Consider the following 26,498-nt stretch of genomic DNA (forward strand, 5'->3'; position numbering starts at 1 on the left):
CATAAAACAATTAAGACAAGATGCGACCTCTTCCCATGCTCCCAGGATGTAGGTGTGCATTCTAGTGTGGAATACACACCAAGCCTCTGTAGCCTGTTAAAGATCACACAACTTATCACTACACAACTTATCACTACACAACTTATTACTACACAATTGATTATACACCTCTAAGCATATATGGTTAAATGTTTCCTAATACAAATGACAATAATAAAATCTAAACCCAACAATCTCCAAGACTCTCTTTGAAAGAACTAAAATCCTTTGTTCTCATGGTCCAATCATGAGTGAACTCCCCGATGAAGCCTTGTGTGCTAAAACATGTCAGAGTTTTAAAGGTTAAACATGAGTTTCCAAAACGTTTTGCTGGAGAACAATGAACTATTTGACTGAGTTTCAATCATTTACAGACGAGCAAAACCAGGACAGAGAAAAAAGGACAAAACTGACTCAGTAAAACAAAGAAAAGAAGATCCCATGTAGATCTGTATTATGTAGAAGTTCAGCCCAGCAACCAGTTCAGTTCAACACAAGTTTAAATGATTCTATCTGAACTCTGTGGAGCCTGATCTCAAGCTTTTTGAGTCTGACACAGAAACCAGAGGATCTTTCTGTGTCTTCAGATTCACTGTGATCCAGTGATGGGAGTGATTTCAGCCCTGAGTGATCGCGCTGATGTTTGCACAGAGCAGACAATGAGGTGAATGTTTGGGCACATTGGTAACAGTGAAACAGTTTATTAGTAACGTGGGATCGTTTGTGTTTGGAGTATGAACTGAGATTCCTGAAGCTCTTGTCACACTGGTCACAGCTGTAGTTTCCTTCCATGTGTGCACGTTCATGAATGTTACAATGACCTGAATGTGAGAAGCTTCTCTCACAGTGTCTGCACTTGTGTGGTTTCTCTCCTGTGTGGACTCGTTTGTGTGATTTAAGCTGACCTCCAGTGGTGAAGGATGACCCACACTGATCACAGAGGTGCTTTTTAACCCCACTGTGAATCAGTTCATGTTGTTTTAAGTGATGTGATGTGGTGAAGCTTCTCCCACATTCTTTGCAGTATTTCAGTTTGTCTCCAGTGTGTCTACGTTGATGTCTTTTTAGGGTCTTTTGCCGACTGAAAGTTTTTCCACAGAGGTCACAATGAAAGTCATTCCCACCACCACAGTGATGACAGGGTTGAGAACTGGATCCATCTGTGTCGCTCTGCTTCTAAACAAAGACACAAAGACAGTGTAAGTCAGTCCTTCAACATTTGTATCCTGAACGTCGCCTGAAATAAACAGCATCTCTGCAGACGTCCAACTACATTTGACTGTTTCAGTTAACACACTCAGTTTACTGGGCTGCAATAACTACAATACTACCACCATAATACTACAGTAATACTAAAATCATAACTGAAAGGAAAATCTGAATAATCACTCAGAGCTGCTTTTCCATGCAGTAGAATTGCTAACATGCTAACACAGTTTAATGAGCAGAGTTGTTCCAAACAGTCAGGCTAAAATGACAAGATAACAATATAAATACATCCCTCACAGTAGCTGCACTTGTAGAGTCTCTTTCTGGTGTGGATCTGTTGGTGTTGTCTCAGGTGATGTGGAGATTTAAAAGTCTTCTCACACAGGTCACATTGATAAGGTTTCTCCTCAGTGTGGGTAAACATGTGTTGTTGTAAGTGTGCGTCTGTTGTAAAGTATTTGCCACACTGTTCACAGCAGTACACATCATGTCTGGTGTGAATGCGTAGGTGTGTATTTCGGTTCCCTCTCCGGCTGAAAGTTTTTCCACAGATGTCACAGCTGTATGCCTTAATTCCAGAGTGGGTAACTAGATGATTCTGTAAGTGGCTACTGTGAGTAAAAGCTCTGCCACACTGATCACAGCTGTATGCTTTAACTCCACTGTGGATGAGTTGGTGTTTTTTTAGGGAACGCATCCAGGAAAAAGACTTTCCACACAAGTCACAGCTGAACGGTCTCTCTCCAGTGTGGATGACCTGATGCTGTTTTAGTGAAGCCTTCAGAGTAAACTCCATCCCACACTCGTCACAGCTGTATGCCTTAATTCCAGAGTGGGTAACTAGATGACTCTGTAAGCTGCTACTTAAAGTAAAAGCTCTGCCACACTGATCACAGCTGTATGCCTTAATTCCAGAGTGTGTAACTAGATGCCTGTATAAGTGGCTACTTTGAGTAAAAGCTCTGCCACACTGATCACAGCTGTACGCTTTGAATCCACTGTGGACGAGTTGGTGTTTTTTTAGGGAACCCTTCCAAGAAAAAGACTTTCCACACAAGTCACAGCTGAACGGTCTCTCTCCAGTGTGGATGACCTGATGCTGTTTTAGTGAATCCTTCTCAGTAAAACCCTTCCCACACTCGTCACAGCTGTATGGCTTAATTCCAGAGTGGGTAACTAGATGACTCTGTAAGTGGCTACTTTGAGTAAAAGCTCTGCCACACTGATCACAGCTGTACGCTTTAACTCCACTGTGGATGAGTTGGTGTTTTTTTAGGGAACGCTTGAAGGAAAAAGACTTTCCACACAAGTCACAGCTGAACGGTCTCTCTCCAGTGTGGATGACCTGATGCTGTTTTAGTGAAGTCTTCAGAGTAAAACCCTTCCCACACTCGTCACAGCTGTATGCCTTAATTCCAGAGTGGGTAACTAGATGACTCTGTAAGCTGCTACTTTGAGTAAAAGCTCTCCCACACTGATCACAGCTGTACGCTTTAACTCCACTGTGGATGAGTTGGTGTTGTTTTAGGGAACCCTTCGAGGAAAAAGACTTTCCACACAAGTCACAGCTGAACGGTCTCTCTCCAGTGTGGATGACCTGATGCTGTTTTAGTTTAGCCCTCACAGTAAAACCCTTCCCACACAAGTCACAGCTGAACGGTCTCTCTCCAGTGTGGATGACCTGATGCTGTTTTAGTTTAGCCCTCACGGTAAAACCCTTCCCACACTCGTCACAGGTGTGTTTTTTCTCTCCCTTTCTTCTGTGAGGTTTGTCGGCCTCCTGAGAGCGCTGACTTCTGGCTCCATGTTGGTCCTGCAGTGACAGAGATACAAACAGAGGCAGTGAGTGAAATGCAGTCGTGGAACAAACTCAACCTTCAAACTCCATTAACACTAGTTTTAAACCTGAAGGTGGAGCGTGGCACCAAACACCTTAAAGGTCTCTTATCCCCACCTGCTGGTAGTTCTAACACATTACATCCAACCTGCTGTTAAAGATAATTCATGACTGTTCAAACACTAAAATCATGCACACACACACACACACACACACACACTATTTTATAATTTAGATTATTTTGTTGTTTCCTATTACATATTTCTATAATTTGTATAGATTTATACAGAATTATTCAGTGATAATAAATCCTATGTTTGTTTATTCTAAAGGAACCCCGTTAGCTTCCACAACAGATGTTGCTCGTCTTCCGTCAAATACTCACATAAAATATTACACAATAAAGTGGATTCAAGATATCCACATAATTTCACTCTTACATCCACAGTGAGGTTTCACAATTGTTCAAATATAAGCAATCAATAATAATAATAATAATATCAATAACATTGAGGCACATTAGACAAATTTCAAAAACAAATCATGTCTTACAATATTTACAACAACTAAAAGCTCTGTAAATCGGCTTTTAAGTGTTCATTGAAGTTTTGAATAATTCTCTAATTTTATAAGGCAACTTATTCCACTTAAAAGTTGTTCTAAATGTAACAGTTTTACAAAACGTTACTTTTAACTCGAGCATTTACTAAATTGCAGTTTGTTGAAAACTGTGTAATATGATGATGTATTTCATCTGGATACTGCAGCTGAGCAGAATAAATGTGGTGTGTTTAACAGAATTGCTTTCTTTAGAACTACAAGTAAGCCATAGAATATTTTAGCCTGTACAGGAAGCCAAGAAAGGTTATTATGCATTTGATCAATATTAGTATAGTATGACCATCCTCCATACCCGCTTGATACCATAAAGGACAGGGCTGTGGCTCCCCACACTCCCTAGCAGATCATTACATGGAGAAACCTTTGGAATGCAAGCATGCTGATCCACACAGGTATGCACACAGGTGTACACATGGGTATTCACAGACGTGGACTAAAGCTTTCTCGGCTGCTGCCTCAAAGCACACTGTGCGCTGTCTATCTTGCGTGCTGAACAATATCGTCTATTATTTAGTAACTATTGATATCTATGACTAGCTAGTTTATTGTGATGGTGCTTTTTTTCTATTATTATGTTGCTCTTTGTTGTTTGCTGTCTCCTCTGTTTGTTTTTTTATTTTTTTTCTCCATACAGGTGACCCAGGAGTTTTTTTTTGTTGTTTGTTTTTTTTTTTTTTTCTCTCTTCCCCCCCTTCTCACCGTCTCTTCTCCCCTTTGGTTTTCTTTCTTTCTCTCCCCCTCTTTCTTTCATTCTTTCCCCCTGTCCTATTAAAAAAAAAAAAAAAGTATAGTATGAACATCTTCACACTAATCTGGACGCCTTATTCTGGACTAACTGAAGTCTGTTAAGATCTGTCTTATTAGCTGCTGACCAAATGATTGAACAATACTCCAGATGAGACATTACTAGTGCATTAATGACATCTTTCATAATGAAGAAGTGATACACAAAGAGCATTTCATAGCCATAGCTATGCCTTGTCGGCAGAGTTATGTGACATTAGTGATGTTTGTACTTTCAGCGTTAACTTGGTTTTAAAGCCTTTAAAATATACGCCGTTCAATAGTCGACCTTAATCTGACAGAGAATGTGATGATTTTGTGGATAATTAAAGTCAGTCATATATCCACAAACACAACAAGCTGAAAGTCAGTGATGCTGCTCGGTTTGCAGTCCTGAACATCACGGCACAAGCAGGATTCACTGCACTGTTAATTTCAATTCAATTCAATTCAATTTTATTTATATAGCGCCAAATCACAACAAAAGTCGCCTCAAGGCGCTTCATAGATACAGAGAAAAACCCAACAATCATATGACCCCCTATGAGCAAACACTTTGGCGACAGTGGGAAGGAAAAACTCCCTTTTAACAGGAAGAAACCTCCGGCAGAACCAGGCTCAGGGAGGGGCGGCCATCTGCTGCGACCGGTTGGGGTGAGAGAAGGAAGACAGGATAAAGACATGCTGTGGAAGAGAGACAGAGGTTAATAACAGATATGATTCAATGCAGAGAGGTCTATTAATACATAGTGAGTGAGAAAGGTGACTGGAAAGGAAAAACTCAATGCATCATGGGAATCCCCCGGCAGCCTACATCTATTGCAGCATAACTAAGTGAGGATTCAGGGTCACCTGGTCCAGCCCTAACTATATGCTTTAGCAAAAAGGAAAGATTTAAGCCTAATCTTAAAAGTAGAGATAGTGTCTGTCTCCCGAATCCAAACTGGAAGCTGGTTCCACAGAAGAGGGGCCTGAAAACTGAAGGCTCTCCCTCCCATTCTACTTTTAAATACTCTAGGAACAACAAGTAGGCCTGCAGAGCGAGAGCGGAGCGCTATAATAGGGTGATATGGTACTACAAGGTCATTAAGATAAGATGGGGCCTGATTATTTAAGACCTTGTATGTGAGGAGCAGGATTTTGAATTCAATTCTGGATTTAACAGGAAGCCAATGAAGGGAAGCCAAAACAGGAGAAATATGCTCTCTCTTTCTAGTCCCTGTCAGGACTCTTGCTGCAGCATTTTGGATTAGCTGAAGGCTTTTCAGTGAGTTTTTTGGACATCCTGATAATAATAAATTACAGTAGTCCAGCCTGGAAGTAATAAATGCATGAACTAGTTTTTCAGCGTCACTCTGAGACAGGATATTTCTAATTTTAGAGATGTTGCGCAAATGGAAGAAAGCAGTCTTACATATTTGTTTAATATGTGCGTTGAAGGACATGCCCTGGTCAAAAATGACTCCAAGGTTCCTCACCGCGTTACTGGAGGCCAAGGTAATGCCATCCAGAGTAAGAATCTGATTAGATACCATATTTCTAAGATTTTCAGGGCCGAGTACAATAACCTCAGTTTTATCTGAATTAAGAAGCAGAAAGTTAGCGGCCATCCAGGTCTTTATGTCTTTAAGACATTCCTGCAGTTTAACTAATTGGTGTGTGTTATCTGGCTTCATGGACAGATAGAGCTGGGTGTCATCTGCATAGCAGTGAAAATGTATGCTATGTCTTCTAATGATACTGCCTAAGGGAAGCATGTATAATGTAAACAGAATTGGTCCTAGCACTGAACCCTGTGGAACTCCATAATTAACCTCAGTGTGTGAAGAGGACTCTCCATTTACATGCACGAATTGGAGTCTATTAGATAGATATGATACAAACCACTGCAGCGCAGTACTTGTAATACCTACAGCATATTCTAATCGCTCTAATAGGATATTATGATCAACAGTATCGAACGCTGCACTGAGGTCTAGCAGGACAAGCACAGAGATGAATCCACTGTCAGAGGCCATAAGAAGATCATTTGTAACCTTCACTAAAGCTGTTTCTGTGCTGTGCTGAGCTCTGAAACCTGACTGAAACTCTTCAAATAAACCATTCCTCTGCAGATGATCTGTTAGCTGTTTGACAACTACTCTTTCAAGGATTTTTGATATGAAAGGAAGATTGGAGATTGGCCTATAATTAGCTAAGACTGCTGGGTCTAGAGATGGCTTTTTGAGTAAAGGTTTAACTACAGCCAGCTTAAAGGCCTGTGGTACATAGCCGATTATTAGAGATAGGTTGATCATATTTAAGATCGAAGAATTAATTAATGGCAGGACTTCTTTGAGCAGTTTTGTAGGAATGGGGTCTAAAAGACACGTTGATGGTTTGGAGGAAGTAATTATTGAAGTTAACTCAGAAAGATCAATTGGAGAAAAAGAGTCTAACTTAATATCAATGGTACTAAGAGTAACTGTAGATAATATTACATCTGTGGGATGATTATTGGTAATTTTTTCTCTAATGATAAAAATTTTATTTGTGAAGAAGTTCATGAAGTCATTACTAGTTAACGTTAAAGGGATGGTTGGCTCAAAAGAGCTCTGGCTTTTTGTCAGCCTGGCTACAGTGCTGAAGAGAAACCTAGGGTTGTTCTTATTTTCTTCAATCAGTGATGAATAGTAAGATGTTCTGGCTTTGCGGAGGGCTTTCTTATAAAGCAGCAAACTATTTCTCCAGGCTAAATGATGATCCTCTAGATTTGTGACACGCCATTTCCTCTCCAGATTACGAGTCATCTGCTTTAGGGTACGTGTTTCAGAATTATACCACGGAGTCAGGTACTTCTGATTTGAGGCCTTAGTTTTCACAGGAGCTACAGTATCCAGAGTCGTACGTAGTGAGGAGGTGAAATTATTAACAAGATAATCGACCTCTGTTGGGGTAGCGTTCAGATAGCTGCTTTGCTCTGTGTTGGTACAGGGCATTGGAGATGATAACAGTGGGTGGATTATATTCTTAAACTTAGTTACAGTGCTTTCAGAAAGACATCTACTTTGATAAAGTCTACTCTTCACCGCTGTGTAATCAATTATTGTAAAAGTAAATGTTATCAGGAAATGATCAGACAGGAGAGGGTTTTCAGGAAACACTGTTAAATGTTCAGGTTCGATGCCATATGTTAAAACAAGATCTAGAGTGTGATTAAAGTGGTGGGTGGGTTCTTTTACATTTTGAGAGAAACCAATTGAGTCTAATAACAGATTAAATGCCATGTTGAGGCTGTCATTTTTAGCATCTACATGGATGTTAAAATCACCCACAATAATTATTTTATCTGAGCTCAGAACTAAATTAGATATAAAGTCTGAGAAATCAGACAGAAACTCTGTGTAAGGCCCAGGTGGACGATAGATGATAACAAGTAAGACTGGTTTCTGAGTTTCACAGCTGGGGTGGACAATGTTAAGCATCAGGCTTTCAAATGAATTAAAAGTCTGTCTTGGTCTTTCATTAATTAATAGGCTGGTGTGAAAAATTGCTGCCACACCTCCCCCTCGGCCTGTGCTTCGAGATTTCTGGTAGTTAGAATGGCTCGGGGGTGTTGATTCATTTAAACTAACATAATCATCCTGCTGCAACCAGGTTTCTGTAAGGCAGAGTAAATCAATTTGTTGATCAATTATTAAGTCATGTACTAACAGAGACTTGGAGGAGAGAGACCTAATATTTAATAATCCACATTTCACTGTTTTACTCTTTGGTTCAGATGTGGATACTGTATTGTTCTTTCTTTGTAATTGTTTATGTTTAAGTTGTTTGTTGCTGGTTTTTAGTTTGTTTTTTGTCTTTTTGGAAGCTGACACAGTCTCTATGGAGATGGGTTTTTGGGGGGGTAGCAGGAGGAGAGAAGCTGCAGAGAAGCGTGTAAGACTGCAACTCTGCTTCCTGGTCCCAACTCTGGATAGTCATATTTTGGGGGGTTTAATAAATTTGTCCATATTTCTAGAAATGAGAGCTGCTCCATCCAAAGTGGGATGGATGCCGTCTCTCCTAACAAGACCAGGTTTCCTCCAGAAGGTTTGCCAATTATCTATGAAGCCCACATCGTTTCTGGGACACCACTCAGACAGCCAGCAATTTAAGGAGAACATGCGGCTAAACATGTCACTCCTGGTCTGATTGGGGAGGGGACCAGAGAAAACTACAGAGTCCGACATTGTTTTGGCAAAGTTGCACACCGATTCAATATTGATTTTAGTGACCTCCGATTGGCGTAACCGGGTGTCATTACTGCCGACGTGAATTATGATTTTACTGAATTTACGTTTACCCTTAGCCAGCAGTTTTAAATTTCCTTCAATGTCGCCTGCTCTGGCCCCTGGAAGACAATTGACTATGGTTGCCGGTGTCTCTAGCTTCACATGTCTGAGAACAGAATCGCCAATTACCAGAGTTTGACCCCCGGCGGGTGTGTCGCCGAGTGGGGAAAAACGGTTAGACACATGAACGGGTTGGTGGTGTACCTGGGGCTTCTGTTTAGGACTATGCTTCCTCCTCACCGTGACCCAGCCTCCCTGATTCCCCAGCTGCTTGGGATCTGCCGGGGAACAGCTAGCGGGGCCTACGCTATTTTCGGCTGCACCAGCTACAGGGGCCTGGCTAGCTACGGATGAATGAAGGGTGCGAAGCCGAGTCTCCAATTCAGTAATCCTGGCCTCCAGCGCTGCAAATATGCTACATTTGTTACAGATATCATTACTGCTAAAGGAGGCCGAGGAGTAACTAAACATCTGACACAATGAGCAAGAAAGTGCAGGAGGGACAGGTGAAGTAGCCATGGTGCTAATGAGTCGGCTACGAGCTAAGCTAGGCTAGCGAGACAGTACAGAGACAGTGAGTGAATACTTTGGCTATAAATTAGGTAGTGAGTACACAGAAAGTGTGCTTCGGATGAAGCACGTGAAGATTATACTATGAAAGAAGAATGTATTTAAAAGTTGTTAATTAAATCGCTAAGCAAATAAGCTACTCAGAAACACCACTGTGTTCGAGCAGGAACAGGAAGTGATGGCTGGTTAATGTTAGCTGTCTAATATTGCTGCCTCTGTTTGGTGGTGTCGAGCCAAACGCACTTTAACGTGTGTTTGAACGAGCTGACGGTTCACTCGTTAAGCTGAAAGAAAGATGCTTTAATCACAGCAGTCACACATGTGTCCACTGCACCATCTGGAACTCTTCTTGTTTACACTCGTAATAACACAAACACTAAATCCTGCTTCTCTGGTGCTGTTGTGTAGCAGTGTGTACACCTGAGACTGTCACCTGTCTGTCTGTCCTGCACTCTCTCTCTGTTTCTTTCTCTCTGATTGTGGAATAAAAGTATGAACATGTGTTTATAAGTTACACTTGTGTTTGAATCCTGCAGCTTATCACACATTTGATTTCCATGTGTGACGACTGCAAGTGTCCAGAGTGAGGACAGACTGAGGGACCCACTGCTGCACATCATCTGTGAGGCTTTGCAGCCCTGATGATCCACCAGGACAAACTCAGCAGTGTGTGAGGAAGAGGAGGAGAAAGAGCCAGCAGCAGCTGACAGATGGAGAGAATAGACAGACTGTTCACTGTTTGTGAAGGACTGCTAGGAAAGTTTAACATAACTGTCTGTGCTGAATCAGTCTTATTAGGTAATGTTCAAATAATGTGATCATCCCAGTGTTTTCAGTGTGGGAGAAAGTACTCAGGGCCTTCAAGTTACACACTATGAAAGGCAGCAACAAGTTTAATGTTCAGAAACCTAAAGTCTGTATCAGCAGCAGAATGGAGCTAAAAATAAATGTTGGTTTCAGTTCTATGAAGCTTTGAGTATTTTGGATCAGTAGCTGCTGTGTTTGTTGCATCATATTGCTGTAACTGTTTATATGCTTTATATATTCTGAGCTAAGCTGATCTATAGTGTTACATCATATTCTATAAGGATGTTATGTGTTTGTAGACTTTCTGCCCAGTTTGACCCATTTAGCAGACGTCAGCCTGTTTAAGGCTCTGATATCTATTCTGTGTGACTTAAAGCAGTTATGACATGGTCTGATTTTCTCACCCAATAAAGGAATATTTCATATATCAGTCTACTCTTCATTCTATCAGACACAGTTATCACAGCTCCTACATTTGCTTTTTACACATATATGTAAGCATTCAGCCACATTTAGTACCAACATATTAAATGAACAATATTTGTCTCTTATATATGATACATCTGTATACACACTGTCACAGATACTTGTCTGTGAGTGAAGTGATTAATATAATAACTATAATATTGGCCATATTATATTTACATTACCACAGTGAGATGACTTTAGTCTCATGAACAACATCAGCTAATTGTTATTTACAGCTAATCTTAAACGACTGTTCAGCACAGAAATGAAGCCCAACAATCATGTTTCACAGTCCTGTGGTCTCAGCCTCAGATACTCATCAAATCACACAGAGCTCATGTAGAAACAAATGAACTAAATATGTTCTCCTTCATTTCTGTCAAACAAAGCTGTATGAAACGTTTCCAGTTGTTAGTATCATGGTTGCTAGGCAACCTGGGCAGCGCGACGGAGGCTAGACGTCCCATTTCACGAGCCTACGAGCCTCGCACTTCGGCCTTAGCGGTCTTTGAGTACGCGGCCCTTGAGGACTTTAAAGCTGCAGAACCTGAATCGGGATACAGCCATGATGATCTCCAGCCTCGTGCTCGCCAACATTCTCACCTGAGTTAAGAAGACGATCACTGAAATGGTCTCAGCAGGTCCTTTGATGACAGCAATGAAATGCAGTGGTAAGGCTTTTTGGGGATTAAGTTCGTTTTCATGGCAAAGAAGGACGATGCAGTTCATCTGATCACTCCTCATAACATTCTGGAGTGCAGGCAAAATGCTATTATAAAAACTTAAGCAGCAACTTCTCCAGGTTCCAATATTTATGCAATTCTCAAACCTTTTGGCCACGACTGTATAACCTCTTCTGAAGTTTAGTGGATATTATACATGGTTATGCTCAGGATGTGTCGGCCAGTTTCCACTGGAAACGCCTTTTGGTTAAACTGTCAGCGAGGAATTTGCATTTGCACTGTTACATTTTTATATAACTTTAATGCACATAAACAACAGCTGCTTGTTTCAGTGAAAATACATTGATGGCTTTTTAATAAAGTTGTGCAGCTGTAAAGTATTTTGTCTGGTGTCAATTATATCGTCAGCTACATCGTTATGGCAAATGTTCAAATGTATATGGTGATAAATATCTTTGGTCATATGGTCCTGCTCTGTCTGTCACCTTCTGTGTTGAGCTCATTGTTTCCTCTGTAGTGGCTGAGCTGAGTCCAAGTAGCTGAAAATGTTCCTCTGCTGCTCCGTCAGACTCTCCTCCTCCTGCTGATCAGCTGGGACACAAAACAGCTCTTTGTTAGGCTCCACACTGCACTGAAGAGTCAAAGTGTCTCATATGTTCATCTGACAAGTAAAAGAACACATTTTTGTTTCCCGAGGTGGGCAACTTGTTGGAAACAAACACAAAAGCTTTGAGCACTGATACCTGCCATTGCTGCCATTGAAAGATGCAACGCCAGCAATGTGGATTGTCAAGACTCAAACCAATCATCAAGCAAAGACAACAGGGATCATTTGTTTCTGTTTATTTAGCATTCACAGCATTTGTAGTTGCCTTCTGTGCAGGGGAAGTCCACGCACACTGTGTGGTACCGCCATCCGCAGAAGGTGCATTCAACCTCTGTAAGAGAAACGAGATTGTCTGAGACTGAAATGATATTAACTAAAGAAGTGGTGATTTGTAAAACTTCACATTTTGATCCGGGACGTACTCTGCATGAAAACAAGCGCTCACTCTTCCTGCTCAACAAATGACAAGGGCGGAGCCTTATACCACGTGATACAGAAGCTGTGCCGTGTGATGCTAAAATTAGCAGGGAAACAACAACGGAGAGCACGTCAGGGATGACGAGAAAGTGACAGGAGAAAATCCGTCCCGGTCAACCACCCAAACATCAATAACGGGAACCTTATACAGCGCTTCCCTATACACGTCGAACTCCCGCAGGCACAAAGACATCACGGAGGCTATCACTTATCACCTGACCAAAGATATGGCTCCATCAACACTGTGCAAAACGAGGGATTTAGGAAAACGATCAACACCCTAGACAAACGCTACACAGTGCCGTCCCGCAACTATTTTTCTATTGTTGCACTACCTGCTCTGTACACGCAGCGTCGAGCAACGGTGGAGACGGAATTTCAAGCAGGACAACATTTTGCTGCAACAACAAAACGTGAGACATTTGTTGTTTTATGTTTATTTATTGTTATGAGAGAATCATGATCTCAATTCTAAGCCAAAAAAATCGTGATTCTCATTTTATGCAAAATCGTGCAGCCCTAACATTAACACAAAACTATTGTTTCACCAGAGAAACACACATGAAGAGAGAGAGAGAGAGACAATAACAGCTACCAAACAGTCGTCATAATTCGTCACACAATGAGAAAAGGACAAATCAACAAGTAACAATGACTAATTAATATTAAAATCTGTAACATAATGTATTGTTTGGAGTTTAGTCTGATTGGTTCAGGATGACCTGCCATTATCCAATCACACGTCTGCTTACCTGCATCTTTTCTCTTTTTTCTAACCTGAGCACCTGATGGCTTTGAACTTTTGTTGTCCATCTTCCATTGGTTTGAATTTTGCGCTCCAGTACAAACACAAATCCCCCAACCCGAGGATCAGCACAATTAACCTAACAGACCTACACCTTAGTTCACAGATTCACTTTGTCTAAGGTTGATTTCTGGGATTTCACACAACCCAGGATTCAGATCGTGAATCCATGATGGGCTTGGATTTACATCATTATAAATGAAATGTGCTCTACTTGGAAGCAGCCGGCCCCGCCCCTTTTGACGGGTTGTGTGAGACTTTAAATCATCAAACTGTAAATTATAAATTTAAATTGTTATTGATCCTTTACCCTGAGTCCTAAAGTGTAGATTTATTTTCTTACTCTTCTTATATTTATTGTTTGTTTACTTGCACCGCTGTAACTGCAGCCTCGTCATCTCGTCTCTCTATATGCTGGACTGTCTGTAGCGGAGATGACAATAAAGTTTACTTTGACTTCAGCAGCGCGCAGGCGCACCGAGGGCTCTCGCGCTCACTTTATAGAATTTAGAAAAAGCATCGGTGCAGATTATAAGTCTGTATCATAATATCTGTTTGTTGTGTTGTTTTTATTTTGCGAGTTGGTTATTAGATGCCGCTCCAGCCAGCCAGAGACTCCCCGCCGCCCCGCCCTCTCCTCCCTGTGCCGCCAGCAGCAGGCGCACCTCGCAAACGGAGGGCGCCCTTACTCCCAGCAAATGGCTGATAGAAAACCGATCGGTGCCTACGAATTTCCCAATATGCGCTGGCATGACGTCGGGGAAGCATGGGTACGACCGATTATTTTATTTTTTTCTTGCCAATGCCCGTGATGCCCCCCCCACCACGATGCATTCTATTGGTTTGCACACTTACACACACCCAGCTGTGGTTTCCTGTTTTGCTGGACTCTGGAGAGCCCCGCCTTTAACGCTCTTCTCTCACAGAGAGCAACAGAAAACTTGGAAAAACTCCAGATTGACTGAACTCAGTTCAAAGTTACCTTGACACCTTTAGATGTGAGACGTAGCGATGGTCCGCTTGAAGCTGACGCTCCGGTGCGTGTGTCAGAAAGATCAACGCGCTGCTTCAGAAGCACCGTGTCGAGGCTTGATTCGTTTGGCCAGAGTCACGTGATCAGTGACGTCTGAAGCTTCGTTTAGAACGTACCTTTTTTTAAATCGAACTTTATTGAAACACAATGAGTATACAACATACAAACAGATGAAGTTTACAAAAGAACAGAACATGAACATACAGAATCAGAATCAGAATCAGAATGGGGTTTATTGCCAGATGTTGAGGTTTACAACATTAGGAAATTGCTGCGGTGCTTCAGTGCAAACAATAAGAATTAAAGTGCTATGTAGAAAGAAAGATATGTGCAGAACCAGGAGTAAAAAAATTATGATATGAGTAGGCGAAAAAAATCAACATATTGTAACGTGCAGTGGAGATGAAGCCAGCCGCGGAGGTGTGCAGGTGGATAGCGAATGAGCAACAGCTTCTGACTTTCCAAAAAGTACTCATTTATTTACAATATCAAAAATAAAAGTGCTACCTCTACCACACATTACTAAAGAGCACACTAGTCCGCGTAAACACGGGAGCATCCATTACAGGAGGAGTGCGAAGAAGAACAAAAAGGGGGTGACACCAGTCGTGAGACAGGAGGCGCCGCCATGTGGTGATACACTGCATTACAATAGCAACTGTTACATAGTCCCCCCCTGGTGAGAAAAAGGCTGTCCTCAGCCGTACACAGCTGAAAAAGCACACACCACACCTAACAGTACCCTATACATAGAGGTTACAGCTAAGATTGGTGCACACACACAGGGCAAAAGACCATTTAAAAATGAAATTGGTGAAAATAAGACAAATATGTACAGTGGAAAATCAGTTTTCTTAGTTTTTTTCTTTTGTTCTTTTTTTTTTTCTAAGTAAATGCCAAGAATGAACCTTAACGCACGAAAGAGCCATAAAACTGGATTAAGTAGAGCAAACAGAAACATCTACATATCATGACTCAAAGTAGCAATGCAACAAGACAGCATCAAACAGGTTTAACCAAAACATTTCACTTCAGATCAATCCTGGTTGTGTGAAAATCATTAGTCCATCTTTTGTTGCTCCAGCCAGACGTAACTCTGGGGCAACGTCTGGGCCTGAGATTGTAATGTCCACCAGCAGCTGGGTGCTGGACAGATCTGGGTGAAACACTCTCTGGAACAGCGCCCACACCAGAAGAAGAGTCAATGTCCGGTAAATCAAAGGGGAATGGCTCAGAGCCAATGTCAGTGTCTGCAGGGGGGCCAGGGTGGGCCTGAGAGTCAGAGTTCAGACCCTCTGCGGTCTCTCTCTCAGCAGGCAATGAAACAGAATGTTCTTTGGAAGTGAGAGAGTCCCAGGTATGGAACGGTTGCATGTTCACAAGATGATAAACACCTGCATCCACACCGGAGTCCACCCAAGTGAGCCTGTAATTAACATCACTGAGTCTCTGAGATACACACAATGGTCCCTGAAACAGTGGTGCAAGTTTAGCAGTAAAGTTAGACTGAGCGTCTGACCTGGGGTGCGTCTTAACTCTCACAAGGTCACCAACACGAAACGTGGCATGTCGATGTCTCAAGTCATAGTAATGTTTTTGTCTGTCATGGCTATAGTCCAAAGCTGCTTTGGCGTGGTCGTGAGCTTCCTGCAGGGAGGCTCTCAGAGTCTCAGGGTAAGGCACACCCGGTTCATCAACACCTGCTGTAGAAGGCTGAGTGATAAGGTCAAGCGGGGTGTCTAACTCACGACCATAAAGCATCATGGCAGGAGTCATACCTGTACTGTCATTAGGGCTGCCACAAACAATTATTTTGATAGTCGACTAGTCACCGATTATTTATGCGATTAGTCGACTAATCAGATCATCATCCACTGGACGTAAAACTACAGCTTATTGCACCAGCAGCATCTGCTCTTATATAACTATCATTAGCTTACAGCTTTAAGCTTTTAAGGTGCTAACTAAAAATAAAGACAAGATGATAGTTTATTCAATTTTAATGAAATTTGCAGATTGTTTCGGTAAAGTTTAATAAACTCCTTGCTATCTAAAATATAACAGGACACCGGAGTATATTCTCCAGCATCTCACACTTCTGATAATCAGCTGTCTGCTTGACGTTTATTCAGCTGTGTAAAAACTATAACTTTAATCTCAGACAAACCGATTTACTCAAGAACAAATAAAATACTAAAAAAAAAAAAAGCCAAACAACAACATTTTTAATTTATCTAAGTGACTCATATATATTTAACCTGAGCTCATTGCAAGTAAATGCAATGAGTATACAACACAATTAAAGACGGCGGTGGGTTTGAAAACAATTTGCCGGGAGTCCGGTGTTCTCACAGCGCTAGTGACCTAGCCCCCGGCTAGCTATCGAGCTAGTGGGTAACAGACGTCTCCGAAAACGTCGGAGCGCTTTTGAAAATATGTGGTGTCTTGATAAACTGAGCAGATATTTGAGGTTTACACAGCTACATTCTCGCCTGAAAATATGTTAAACGTTTATTTTGTGACCCAGAAAGAATAATAAGAGTAATATTAAAACTAACTAGCTACCGCCATTGTTGGAAACTAAGCTGGGCCGCGCTATGAATTCTGGGACACAGCTGCTTCTTCTTCTTCTTCGGGGTTTAACGGCAGCTGGCATCCTTGTACATGCAGTGCTGCCATCTTCTGTTTCAGTCTGTTATTACACTCTTAAATCCTGCTACTTATTCCTGTGTCTTTTGCGATCTTACAAAGCTTCAAACGACGCGTCGACTATTAAATCAGTCGTCGACGATTTTGATAGTCGACGTAATCGTGACTAGTCGACAAATCGTGGCAGCCCTAACTGTCATGGGGGGGGCGGTGCGCAGAGCAAAGCAAATCTGAGGGAGAAACTTGTCCCATGATGTGTGCTTATCACCTACATAAGCGCGGATTGCAGTTTTCAGAGTCCGGTTGACGCGTTCAGTAGCATTTGTCTGAGGGTGATATGCCGTAGTGAGTCTGTGCACCGAGCCTAAGGCAGAAACAACATGTTCAAAAAGCTCACTCACAAAAGGAGACCCTCTGTCAGAAATGAGGTAAGTGGGTGTACCATGCCTAGCAAAAATGTCAGTGACGAATTTACCAGCTGCTACCTGAGATGTAGCTTCTTTGACAGCACTGGCTTCAACCCATTTAGTCAAATAGTCAACAAACACGATCAAATAAGCATTACCAGTGGGGGTGCGGGGAAGTGGCCCAACAAAATCCACACCCACATACTCCCAGGGTTTCTGGGGGACAATGGGAACCATAAGACCGGCTGCTTTTTTCTGACTTGGCTTGGTGAGTTGGCACACTGAGCATGAAATCACATAGCGTTTCACATCAGCTGCCATTTTGGGCCAGAAAAACCTAAAACGCAGTCTAGCCAATGTCTTAGAAACACCCAAGTGACCTGCTGTGGGGTGGTCATGGTAATAGTCCAGCAAGGTGCCTCTCATGGAAGTAGGGGCAAACAGTTTCAGCTCTTTCAAAGGGTGCAAAACACATGTGGACTTGGGTTCTCTGTGATACAAAAGAGAGTCATACACAACATACTGTAACAAGGTGGCATTGTCCGAGCTGTTCAGAGAGTCTGCTTCAATGTCTCTGAGGAGTGGACCTGTGACATGATCGTCTAACTGCAGCTGTCTGAATTGTGAACGGTCAGCCAGAATGACGGGGGGCAGAGTACGAATGTCCAGGCTGCCCATAACAGCATGATCTGGTAAAAGATCAGTCGGCCTGTCACAGGTCAGAGGCAAAGGGTTGCGTGACAGTGCGTCGGGAACTTTGTTCTGTGCACCAGGTTTGTGCACTATTGTGAAATCAAAGTCCTGCAAACGAAGTGACCAGCGGGCGAGTCGGCCCGTTGGGTTTTGACGAGACATGAGCCACCTGAGACTGTTGTGGTCAGTGAAGATAGTAACATGAACACCTTCAACATATGGGCGGAAGTGTTCCAGAGCCCATATCACAGCGAGGCACTCCTTCTCTGAAGTGCAGTAGGGGAGTTCAGCTTTGTGAAGGACGCGACTAGCAAAAGCCACAACGTACTCACGACCCTTGTCATCCTTTTGCATCAACACTGCCCCAAGACCAATGTCACATGCATCGGCGTGAATGGAAAAGGGACGGTTGAAGTCTGGAAATGACAGGATCGGGGCTGATGTGACATGATCCTTCAAAGTGTCCATGGCCCTTCGACAGCTGTCGTCCCAGTGGAAAGCATTGTCCTTTCTGGTGATGGCGTGAAGAGGTTCGGCATGGCGGGCATAATTCTGAATGAAGCGTCGATAATAGCCAGTCAAGCCAAGGAACTGACGGACGTGTTTCACTGAGGTTGGGGTATCAAACTCCTTAACCGCCTTTACTTTGTCCGGATCGGGCTTAACACCTGATGATGTGATGCGGTACCCGAGAAAGGTGAATTCATCGAGGCAGAATTGGCACTTTTTGAGCTTCAATGACAAGCCAGCAGCCTGGAGTCTGCCCAGCACCTCCTCTAGATCCACTAAGTGCTGTTCAAAGGTAGGTGAGGCGATAACAATGTCATCCAGGTAGACTGCGCACGTTTTGTAAATGAGGCCAGTAGGGCTGCCACGATTAGTCGACTAGTCACGATTATGTCGACTATCAAAATCGTCGACGACTGATTTAATAGTCGGCGCGTCGTTTGAAGCTTTGTAAGATCACAAAAGACGCAGGAATAAGTGGTAGGATTTAAGAGTGTAATAATGGACTGAAACAGAAGATGGCAGCACTGCATGTACAAGGATGCCAGCTGCCGTTAAACCCCGAAGAAGAAGAAGCTGTGTCCGAGAATTCATAGCGCAGCCCAGCTCAGTTTCCAACAATGGCGGCAGCTAGTTAGTTTTAATATTACGCTTATTATTCTTTCTGGGTCATAAAATAAACGTTTAACATATTTTCAGGCGAGAATGTAGCCGTGTAAACCTCAAATATCTGCTCAGTTTATCAAGACACCACATATTTTCAAAAGCGCTCTGACGTTTTCGGAGACGTCTGTTACCCACTAGCTCGATAGCTAGCCGGGGGCTAGGTCACTAGAGCAGCTGAGAACACCGGACTCCCAGCAAATCGTTTTCAAACCCACCGCCATCTTTCGCTACTCAGGTTAAACATATATATGTCACTTAGATAACTTAAACATATTATTGCTTGGCTTTTTTTTAGCATTTTATTTGTTCCTGAGTAAATCGGTTTGGCTGAGATTAAAGTTATAGTTTTTACACAGCTGAATAAACGTCAAGCAGACAGCTGATTATCAGAAGTGTGAGATGCTGGAGAATTTACTCCGGTGTCCTGTTATATTTTAGATAGCAAGGAGTTTATTAAACTTCACCGAAACAATCTGCAAATTTCATTAAAATTTAATAAACTATCATCTTGTCTTTATTTTTAGTTAGCACATACCTTAAACACTTAAAGCTGTAAGCTAATGATAGTTATATAAGAGCAGAGGCTGCTGGTGCAATAAGTTGTACGTTTTACATCTAATGGATGCATGATCTGATTAGTCGACTAATCGCAAAAATAATCGGTGACTAGTCGACTATCAAAATAATTGTTTGTGGCAGCCCTAGAGGCCAGCAAGCACAGAGTTCATGAGTCTCTGAAAAGTTGCAGGTGCGTTGCAGAGCCCAAAGGGCAGCACCCGAAACTGGAAGAGACCGCAGTGAGAGATGAAGGCAGTTTTAGGCTTCGAGTCCTCTGCTACAGCAACCTGCCAATAGCCTCGCGCTAAGTCCAATGTCGAGACAAACTTTCCTCTTGCCAGAAAGTCCAAAGACTCATCTACACGAGGCAGGGGATACGAGTCTTTTCGGGTAACTTGGTTGAGCCCTCGAAAGTCCACACAAAACCTTGGTTCCGTGGCAGCTCTATTTACAATGACTACAGGAGCTGCCCAAGGGCTTGTGGAAGGTTCAATGATGTTGTCCTTCAACATTTGTTGCACTTGTTCTTCAATCACACGTTTCTTAGCAGGTGACGTGCGATAGGGTGGGAGATTGACAGGTGTTGCATTGCCAGTCTCTATGGCGTGCTCAGAGCTGTTCGACCAAGTTGACCATCAAACAAGGAGCTAAACGTGCTGAGCAGATTTAGTAAAGCATCCTTGTTGTTCTCTGAGAGACTTGCTTCAGACAGTTTGGCTGTTAAGTCTGAGCGAACCAAGTCCAAAGACATCAGTGTTCCAGGTGAATGTGAGTAATCATTTTGAAGGTCCTCTTCATTGTCTGCGAGTGGGCAGGGGATGTCCTCAACGTAGACTGTTCTAGTGGGAATGTGAATAGAAACAGAAGCTCTTGCCATAAAATCCATTCCCAGAATGAAAGGAGAGGACAAATCTGGTATTATGGCAAAACGCTGGTAAAAGTTCTTGTTCATGAATCCAATATTGAGCCAAATAACACCAACAGGGATACAGGGAGCATTATTGGCGAGGTTAACTGCAGGACCATTCCACTCACTTGTGTTTCTAGGGTAAGAGTCATTTACTTGAATGAGATCTGTTCGTACAGCCGAGAGGGAAGCACCCGTGTCGAGGGTAGCATCCACAGATGAAGCATTGAAGTTCACTTTCGTTCTTAGTGGGGTATTCCAGTGGACTTGTGAAAAATTGTCTTCCAAGTGTCCAAGACTGTGTCCACCCTGTAGTGAATCGGGCGTGTGAGGCTCCGTTAGTAACTGGGGGAAGGTTGGCCTCTGTGAAATGTCCTCCCCCCCCCTGTAGTTTCCCGACTGCCTGTATTGTGGCTGGGATGTGGTGCTGCTTAATTCCACCTTTTCATGGCCAGGGTCAGAGGGGCCAGGTGCTGGCAATGGCTGGACTGGGCCATGCCTAGCGGTGTTCGAGGCTCGTTGTGGCAAATGAGGTTGGGTGTTACAGTTTGGGCAGGTGCGTGTAGTGAACCCTGGCTGAGAGCATTTGAAGCAGTAAGGTTCAGGCTTATAGTTGTCTTTGCTACATAAAGCAGGCTGTGGTCTTTGTGGTCCAAGCACTAAGTGAAGCTCATGAGCGCGTAGCAGCAAGTCCATTACAGAAGTGACATTAGCGCCATACAGGGCAACTCTGTATTTTTCGAGAGCATGTCTACTAATTAGGTCAATTCTGTCTTTTTCAGGTGGGGGGCTCTTCAGTTTGTCAAACTCACTCAACATGTGGGCGACAAAGGTTGGGAGCGGCTCGTCCTGAGCCTGAACACGATCCAAAATTCCTCTCAGGATGCGTTCTTGGTTGTCGGAGGGCAGAAAAACTGTCTTAAACAGTTGACAGAATTTAGCCCATGATGTGATGTGGGAACTCAGTGCCTTGAACCATTTCCCGGGCTCTTTTGCAAGAAAGTGTGGCAGTTCGTTTGGCAATTGCCCATCAGTTAGGTTCAATGAGGCTTTGTATGTGCCAACTGCATTTAACCAGTCCTCAGGTTGCACTTCTCTCTTTTTCTTTCTCCCAAGCGGAGCAGCGGCACACCACGGTATCCAGAAATTAGTCGGGTCCCACCTGAGCTGAGGCTGTAGCCATGGCGGGAGAAAACGTCCGAGAGTCCGCAAAACTGGGGGGATTTCCGAGACAGTTCACGTGCTAGAAGAGAAGAATCCTCGGCGGGATGCAAAAATCGTCTGAAGTCCAAGGGGAAAAAGTTCGGGCACCAGTTGTAACGTGCAGTGGAGGTGTGCAGGTGGATAGCGAATGAGCAACAGCTTCTGACTTTCCAAAAAGTACTCATTTACAATATCAAAAATAAAAGTGCTACCTCTACCACACATTACTAAAGAGCACACTAGTCCGCGTACACACGGGAGCATCCATTACAGGAGGAGTGCGAAGAAGAACAAAAAGGGGGTGACACCAGTCGTGAGACAGGAGGTGCCGCCATGTGGTGATACACTGCATTACAATAGCAACTGTTACAATATAAATATTGTTCTGAGGCTTTTTGTTGGTTGAGTCTGAAATTGATTGTATGTACAATTCATATCCTTATAAAACGGCAGAAATATGGTGTTTTATTAATAAACTTACATTTATGGATATAAAATAGGGCTGCCACGATTTGTCAACTAGTCACGATTACGTCGACTATCAAAATCGTCGACGACTGATTTAATAGTCGACGCGTCATTTGAAGCTTTGTAAGATCCCAAAAGACGCAGGAATAAGTAGCAGGATTTAAGAGTGTAATAACAGACTGAAACAGAAGATGGCAGCACTGCATGTACAAGGATGCCAGCTGCCGTTAAACCCCGAAGAAGAAGAAGAAGAAGCAGCTTTGTCCCAGAATTCATAGCGCGGCCCAGCTTAGTTTCCAACAATGGCGGTAGCTAGTTAGTTTTAATATTACTCTTATTATTCTTTCTGGGTCACAAAATAAACGTTTAACATATTTTCAGGCGAGAATGTAGCTGTGTAAACCTCAAATATCGGCTCAGTTTATCAGGACACCACATATTTTCAAAAGCGCTCTGACGTTTTCGGAGACGTCTGTTACCCACTAGCTCGATAGCTAGCCGGGGGCTAGGTCACTAGCGCTGTGAGAACACCGGACTCCCGGCTAATCGTTTTCAAACCCACCGCCGTCTTTCACTACTCAGGTTAAATATATATGAGTCACTTAGATAAATTAAAAATGTTGTTGTTTGGCTTTTTTTTTTTTTTTAGTATTTTATTTGTTCCTGAGTAAATCGGTTTGGCTGAGATTAAAGTTATAGTTTTTACACAGCTGAATAAATGTCAAGCAGACAGCTGACTGCCTCCTGACATCTGACCCACGTTAAACTCATGGACTGAACATACACACCCCCACAATGGACAACTGTACCCTCAAACACGCAATAATAACATGGAGTGAACCACCACTCACAACCACTAGCACTTTATATAGCCTCTGTAGAAACTATCTACACCCTCACTTATCTTAACTGCACTACTGTATAGCTCTGTGTAAATAATCATTCTGTACATTCAATAATCTTTAATCCTACAACTGTTTACAACTTGCATAGTTCCCATTTCTGTATAGCTGTATATCTCAGATTTCTGTAAAGTTATTTATTTCATATTCTGTATAGTTTTTCATATTTATATCCTGTTCATAGCTTGTACTCACTACAGCCTGTACATACTTAGTTATAGAATATTCACAACATACTTCATACCGTGTACATTATAACATACCATAATAGACCCATTTCTGTAATATACTTACATATCTATACTATTGCTAATATATATTGTAATTAGGGCTGAACGATATATCGCATTTGCGATAATATCGCGACATGATCAAGTGCAATTTTCTAACCGCAAAGGCTGCGATTATACTGCGATTATAAGGCTGTCCAAATTACTACCATATCCCAGAATTCATAGCGCGGCCCAGCCAAACTCCAGTTTCCAGCAATGGCGGCCGCTACTAAGTTTTAAAATTACTCATACTAATCTTTCTGGGTCACAAAATAAACTTTTAACATATTTTCAGGCGAGAAAGTAGTTGTGTAAACATCAAATATCTGCTCGGTTTATCAAGATATCCCATATTTGCAAAAGTGCTTCGACGTTTTCAGAGGCGTCTGCTACCCACCAGCTCGACAGCTAGCCGGGAGCTCGAGGATTACTGATGCGGCCGAGAACGGCACAACTCCCGGCACATCATTTTCAGATCACCGCGGAGTTTCGCTGCTCGGGTTAAACGTAATATATAAGTCACTTAGACAACCTAAAAATGTTATTGTTGGGCTTTTTTCAGTGTTTTGTTTGTTCGTGAGTAAATCGGTTTGGCTGAGATTAAAGTTATTAGATTAGATAAAATAAAACTTTATTAATCCCCCGGGTGGGTTCCTCCTTGGTTTTCACACAGCTGACTAAACGTCAAACAGAAAACTTATTAAACAGAAGTATGAGACAGTCGAGAATTTACACCAGTGTCTGGTTATATTTTAGATAGCAAGAAGCAGACGGCCGAGTTTATTAAACTCCACCGAGACAGCGGTGACGCTAATCAGAACTAGCCTTCTGATTAGCTAATCAGAAGGCTAGACCGTCCAATTTCACGCCTTTAAACTTTAAAGGCGTGTTTGTGTGTGTGTTTATACAATTGCTATTATGTTTGCACTTTATGTGTAATGTTACTGACTGCAAAGATCAGTAAGATGTGTGTATTTTTTATTTATTAGTTTTATTTATTTAATATTATTTTTTAATTGAATGACTGTCTAGTAGTTCACAGATGTCGAAAAACTGAGTGTGGTAAAGCCACTGATTTTTTTTTATGTATATTTCTGCAATCTGCACATTGTACTGACTTTCATTTTAATGTTTACACCAGGGTTCCTTGTCAGCACTTTATGCTCAGATGTTTGTAAGCTAAAAATAAACTATTGTGTATGTTCAAATATACTGTTGTGATTGAAGAAGTTAAATAAAAATGTCAGTCATCAATTCATGCATCACCTCATGTCATCATAACAGAGGTCTGTCTTCCAGGAAAGAACAGTTTAAAATTAATGTAATATAGTATTGGCCATACTATATGATGTATTGCTTGTCTTTGTTTAATAATACAGAAGACAAAGACCTTAAAAAATAATCGCATATCGCATCGCAATTGCAATATTGGGGCAAAAAATCGCAATTAGATTATTTTCCATAATCGTTCAGCCCTAATTGTAATATACCTATATCACTAAAGCACTTCTGGATGGATGCAAACTGCATTTCGTTGCCCTGTACCTGTGCATGTGCAATGACAATAAAGTTGAATTCTATTCTATTCTATTCTATTCTGATTATCAGAAGTGTGAGATGCTGGAGAATTTACTCCGGTGTCCTGTTATATTTTAGATAGCAAGGAGTTTATTAAACTTCACCGAAACAATCTGCAAATTTCATTAAAATTGAATAAACTATCATCTTTTTATCATCATATTTTTAGTTAGCACCTTAAAAGCTTAAAGCTGTAAGCTAATGATAGTTATATAAGAGCAGATGCTGCTGGTGCAATAAGCTGTAGTTTTACGTCCAGTGGATGATGATCTGATTAGTCGACTAATCGCATAAATAATCGGTGACTAGTCGACTATCAAAATAATCGTTTGTGGCAGCCCTAATATAAAATAGCTAAAAGTATTAACAAATATTTTATAAAAAAAACATTTATCATTCTTCCTGGGGAACTTAAAGAAAAACAATAAAACATTTCCCCATCGTAAAGAAAACTCCCTTAAAATATGGACAATAACAAAACTGCTAAATTCTTCCAGAATCTCTGTGTAGAGGAACCAAAAGAGATGTGCCATAGTTTCTGGATGATCCCCACAAAAAGTTCAATTAGTATTTATGTCTCTTTTAAATGTTACCATATAGTGACTGGCTGGGTCACATTTATGAAGAATTTTATATGAGATTTCCTTCACCTTGTTCACAATTAGATATTTATGGGATCATCCAGGCTGTCTTCCAGGTGATATCTGGAACATGTCGGTTCCAGTAAGATATTCTATATATGGGAGAGACATGATATCTTCTTGGAATAAACTACGTATTCTCTTATTGCTGTTACCAAGTTCCTGTGAAAAGCAGATTTTTCCCACTGCTGACTCAGCTGGATCAGGGAGAGTGACTGAGGCAGATATTGAGCTGTCAGTGTTTTTATATAACATTAAAGTCCCTGAGGGTATGGCACCAAGCACCATTGAGAATTCCCCAACACTGTTTGACAAGTTTGACGAGCATCTTGACTTTTGGTCTTTGGATATTAACAGTCCTGGATATGTGACTTCTTGTTTAACAGAAATGTTACAGAGAGCATTTGCAGTGCAGCCTTTAATTGCTAGTAATTCACATTTTTTTAGATTTCGACATAAAGCAGATGCCTCAGAGAAATCACTAATAACACTAAGGGCTGGACGGATTTGATTTGCATTCTTCAAGAAGAGTGTGGTGTCATCAGCTAGCTGGCTGATGATGAGCTCCTTATCAGCTGTGCTGATTCCTTGTATAACAGGTCAAATCTCGGGGTGGAGTCTTAATCATTTTAATTGAGCTATTGCCATTCGTGTACAAGGTTTTGATAGCTTTACAGAAAAATGCCAAATTTTTCCAAAGAGTGGAAAATAAATTGATGTTCAATTGTATCAAAAGCCTTTTAAAAATCCAGGAAGAGAATGAAGCTATAGTCAGATACCAAATCAGAGTAATCA

At 41.9% G+C, this 26,498-nt stretch overlaps 3 protein-coding genes across 3 annotated transcripts in view; all 3 read right to left on the reverse strand.

The window, feature by feature from the left end:
* Positions 1 to 26,498, reverse strand: part of LOC147336975 (protein NLRC3-like) — a 465,583-nt gene that overhangs the window by 88,449 nt on the left and 350,636 nt on the right. The gene's annotated exons all lie outside the window — the stretch shown is intronic.
* Positions 1,494 to 14,760, reverse strand: LOC147336979 (uncharacterized). Its single transcript, XM_086287206.1, has 3 exons — positions 14,202 to 14,760; positions 11,816 to 11,921; positions 1,494 to 3,061 (listed from the first exon to the last, which is right to left on the reverse strand). Exons 2-3 carry the CDS (start codon positions 11,831 to 11,833, stop codon positions 1,508 to 1,510), a joined length of 1,572 nt encoding a protein of 523 aa, XP_086143332.1. The 5' UTR covers positions 11,834 to 11,921; positions 14,202 to 14,760; the 3' UTR covers positions 1,494 to 1,507.
* Positions 19,885 to 21,567, reverse strand: LOC147336980 (uncharacterized). Its single transcript, XM_086287219.1, has one exon. The coding sequence runs from the start codon at positions 21,456 to 21,458 to the stop codon at positions 20,331 to 20,333; it is 1,128 nt and encodes a 375-aa protein (XP_086143345.1). The 5' UTR covers positions 21,459 to 21,567; the 3' UTR covers positions 19,885 to 20,330.

This window comes from Aulonocara sp. 'chitande type north' Nkhata Bay, linkage group LG3 (assembly GCF_057382095.1).
Source record: "Aulonocara sp. 'chitande type north' Nkhata Bay isolate Kocher_YH1m ecotype deep benthic linkage group LG3, A_spYH_male_GT1.1, whole genome shotgun sequence".
NCBI lineage: Eukaryota > Metazoa > Chordata > Actinopteri > Cichliformes > Cichlidae > Aulonocara > Aulonocara sp. 'chitande type north' Nkhata Bay.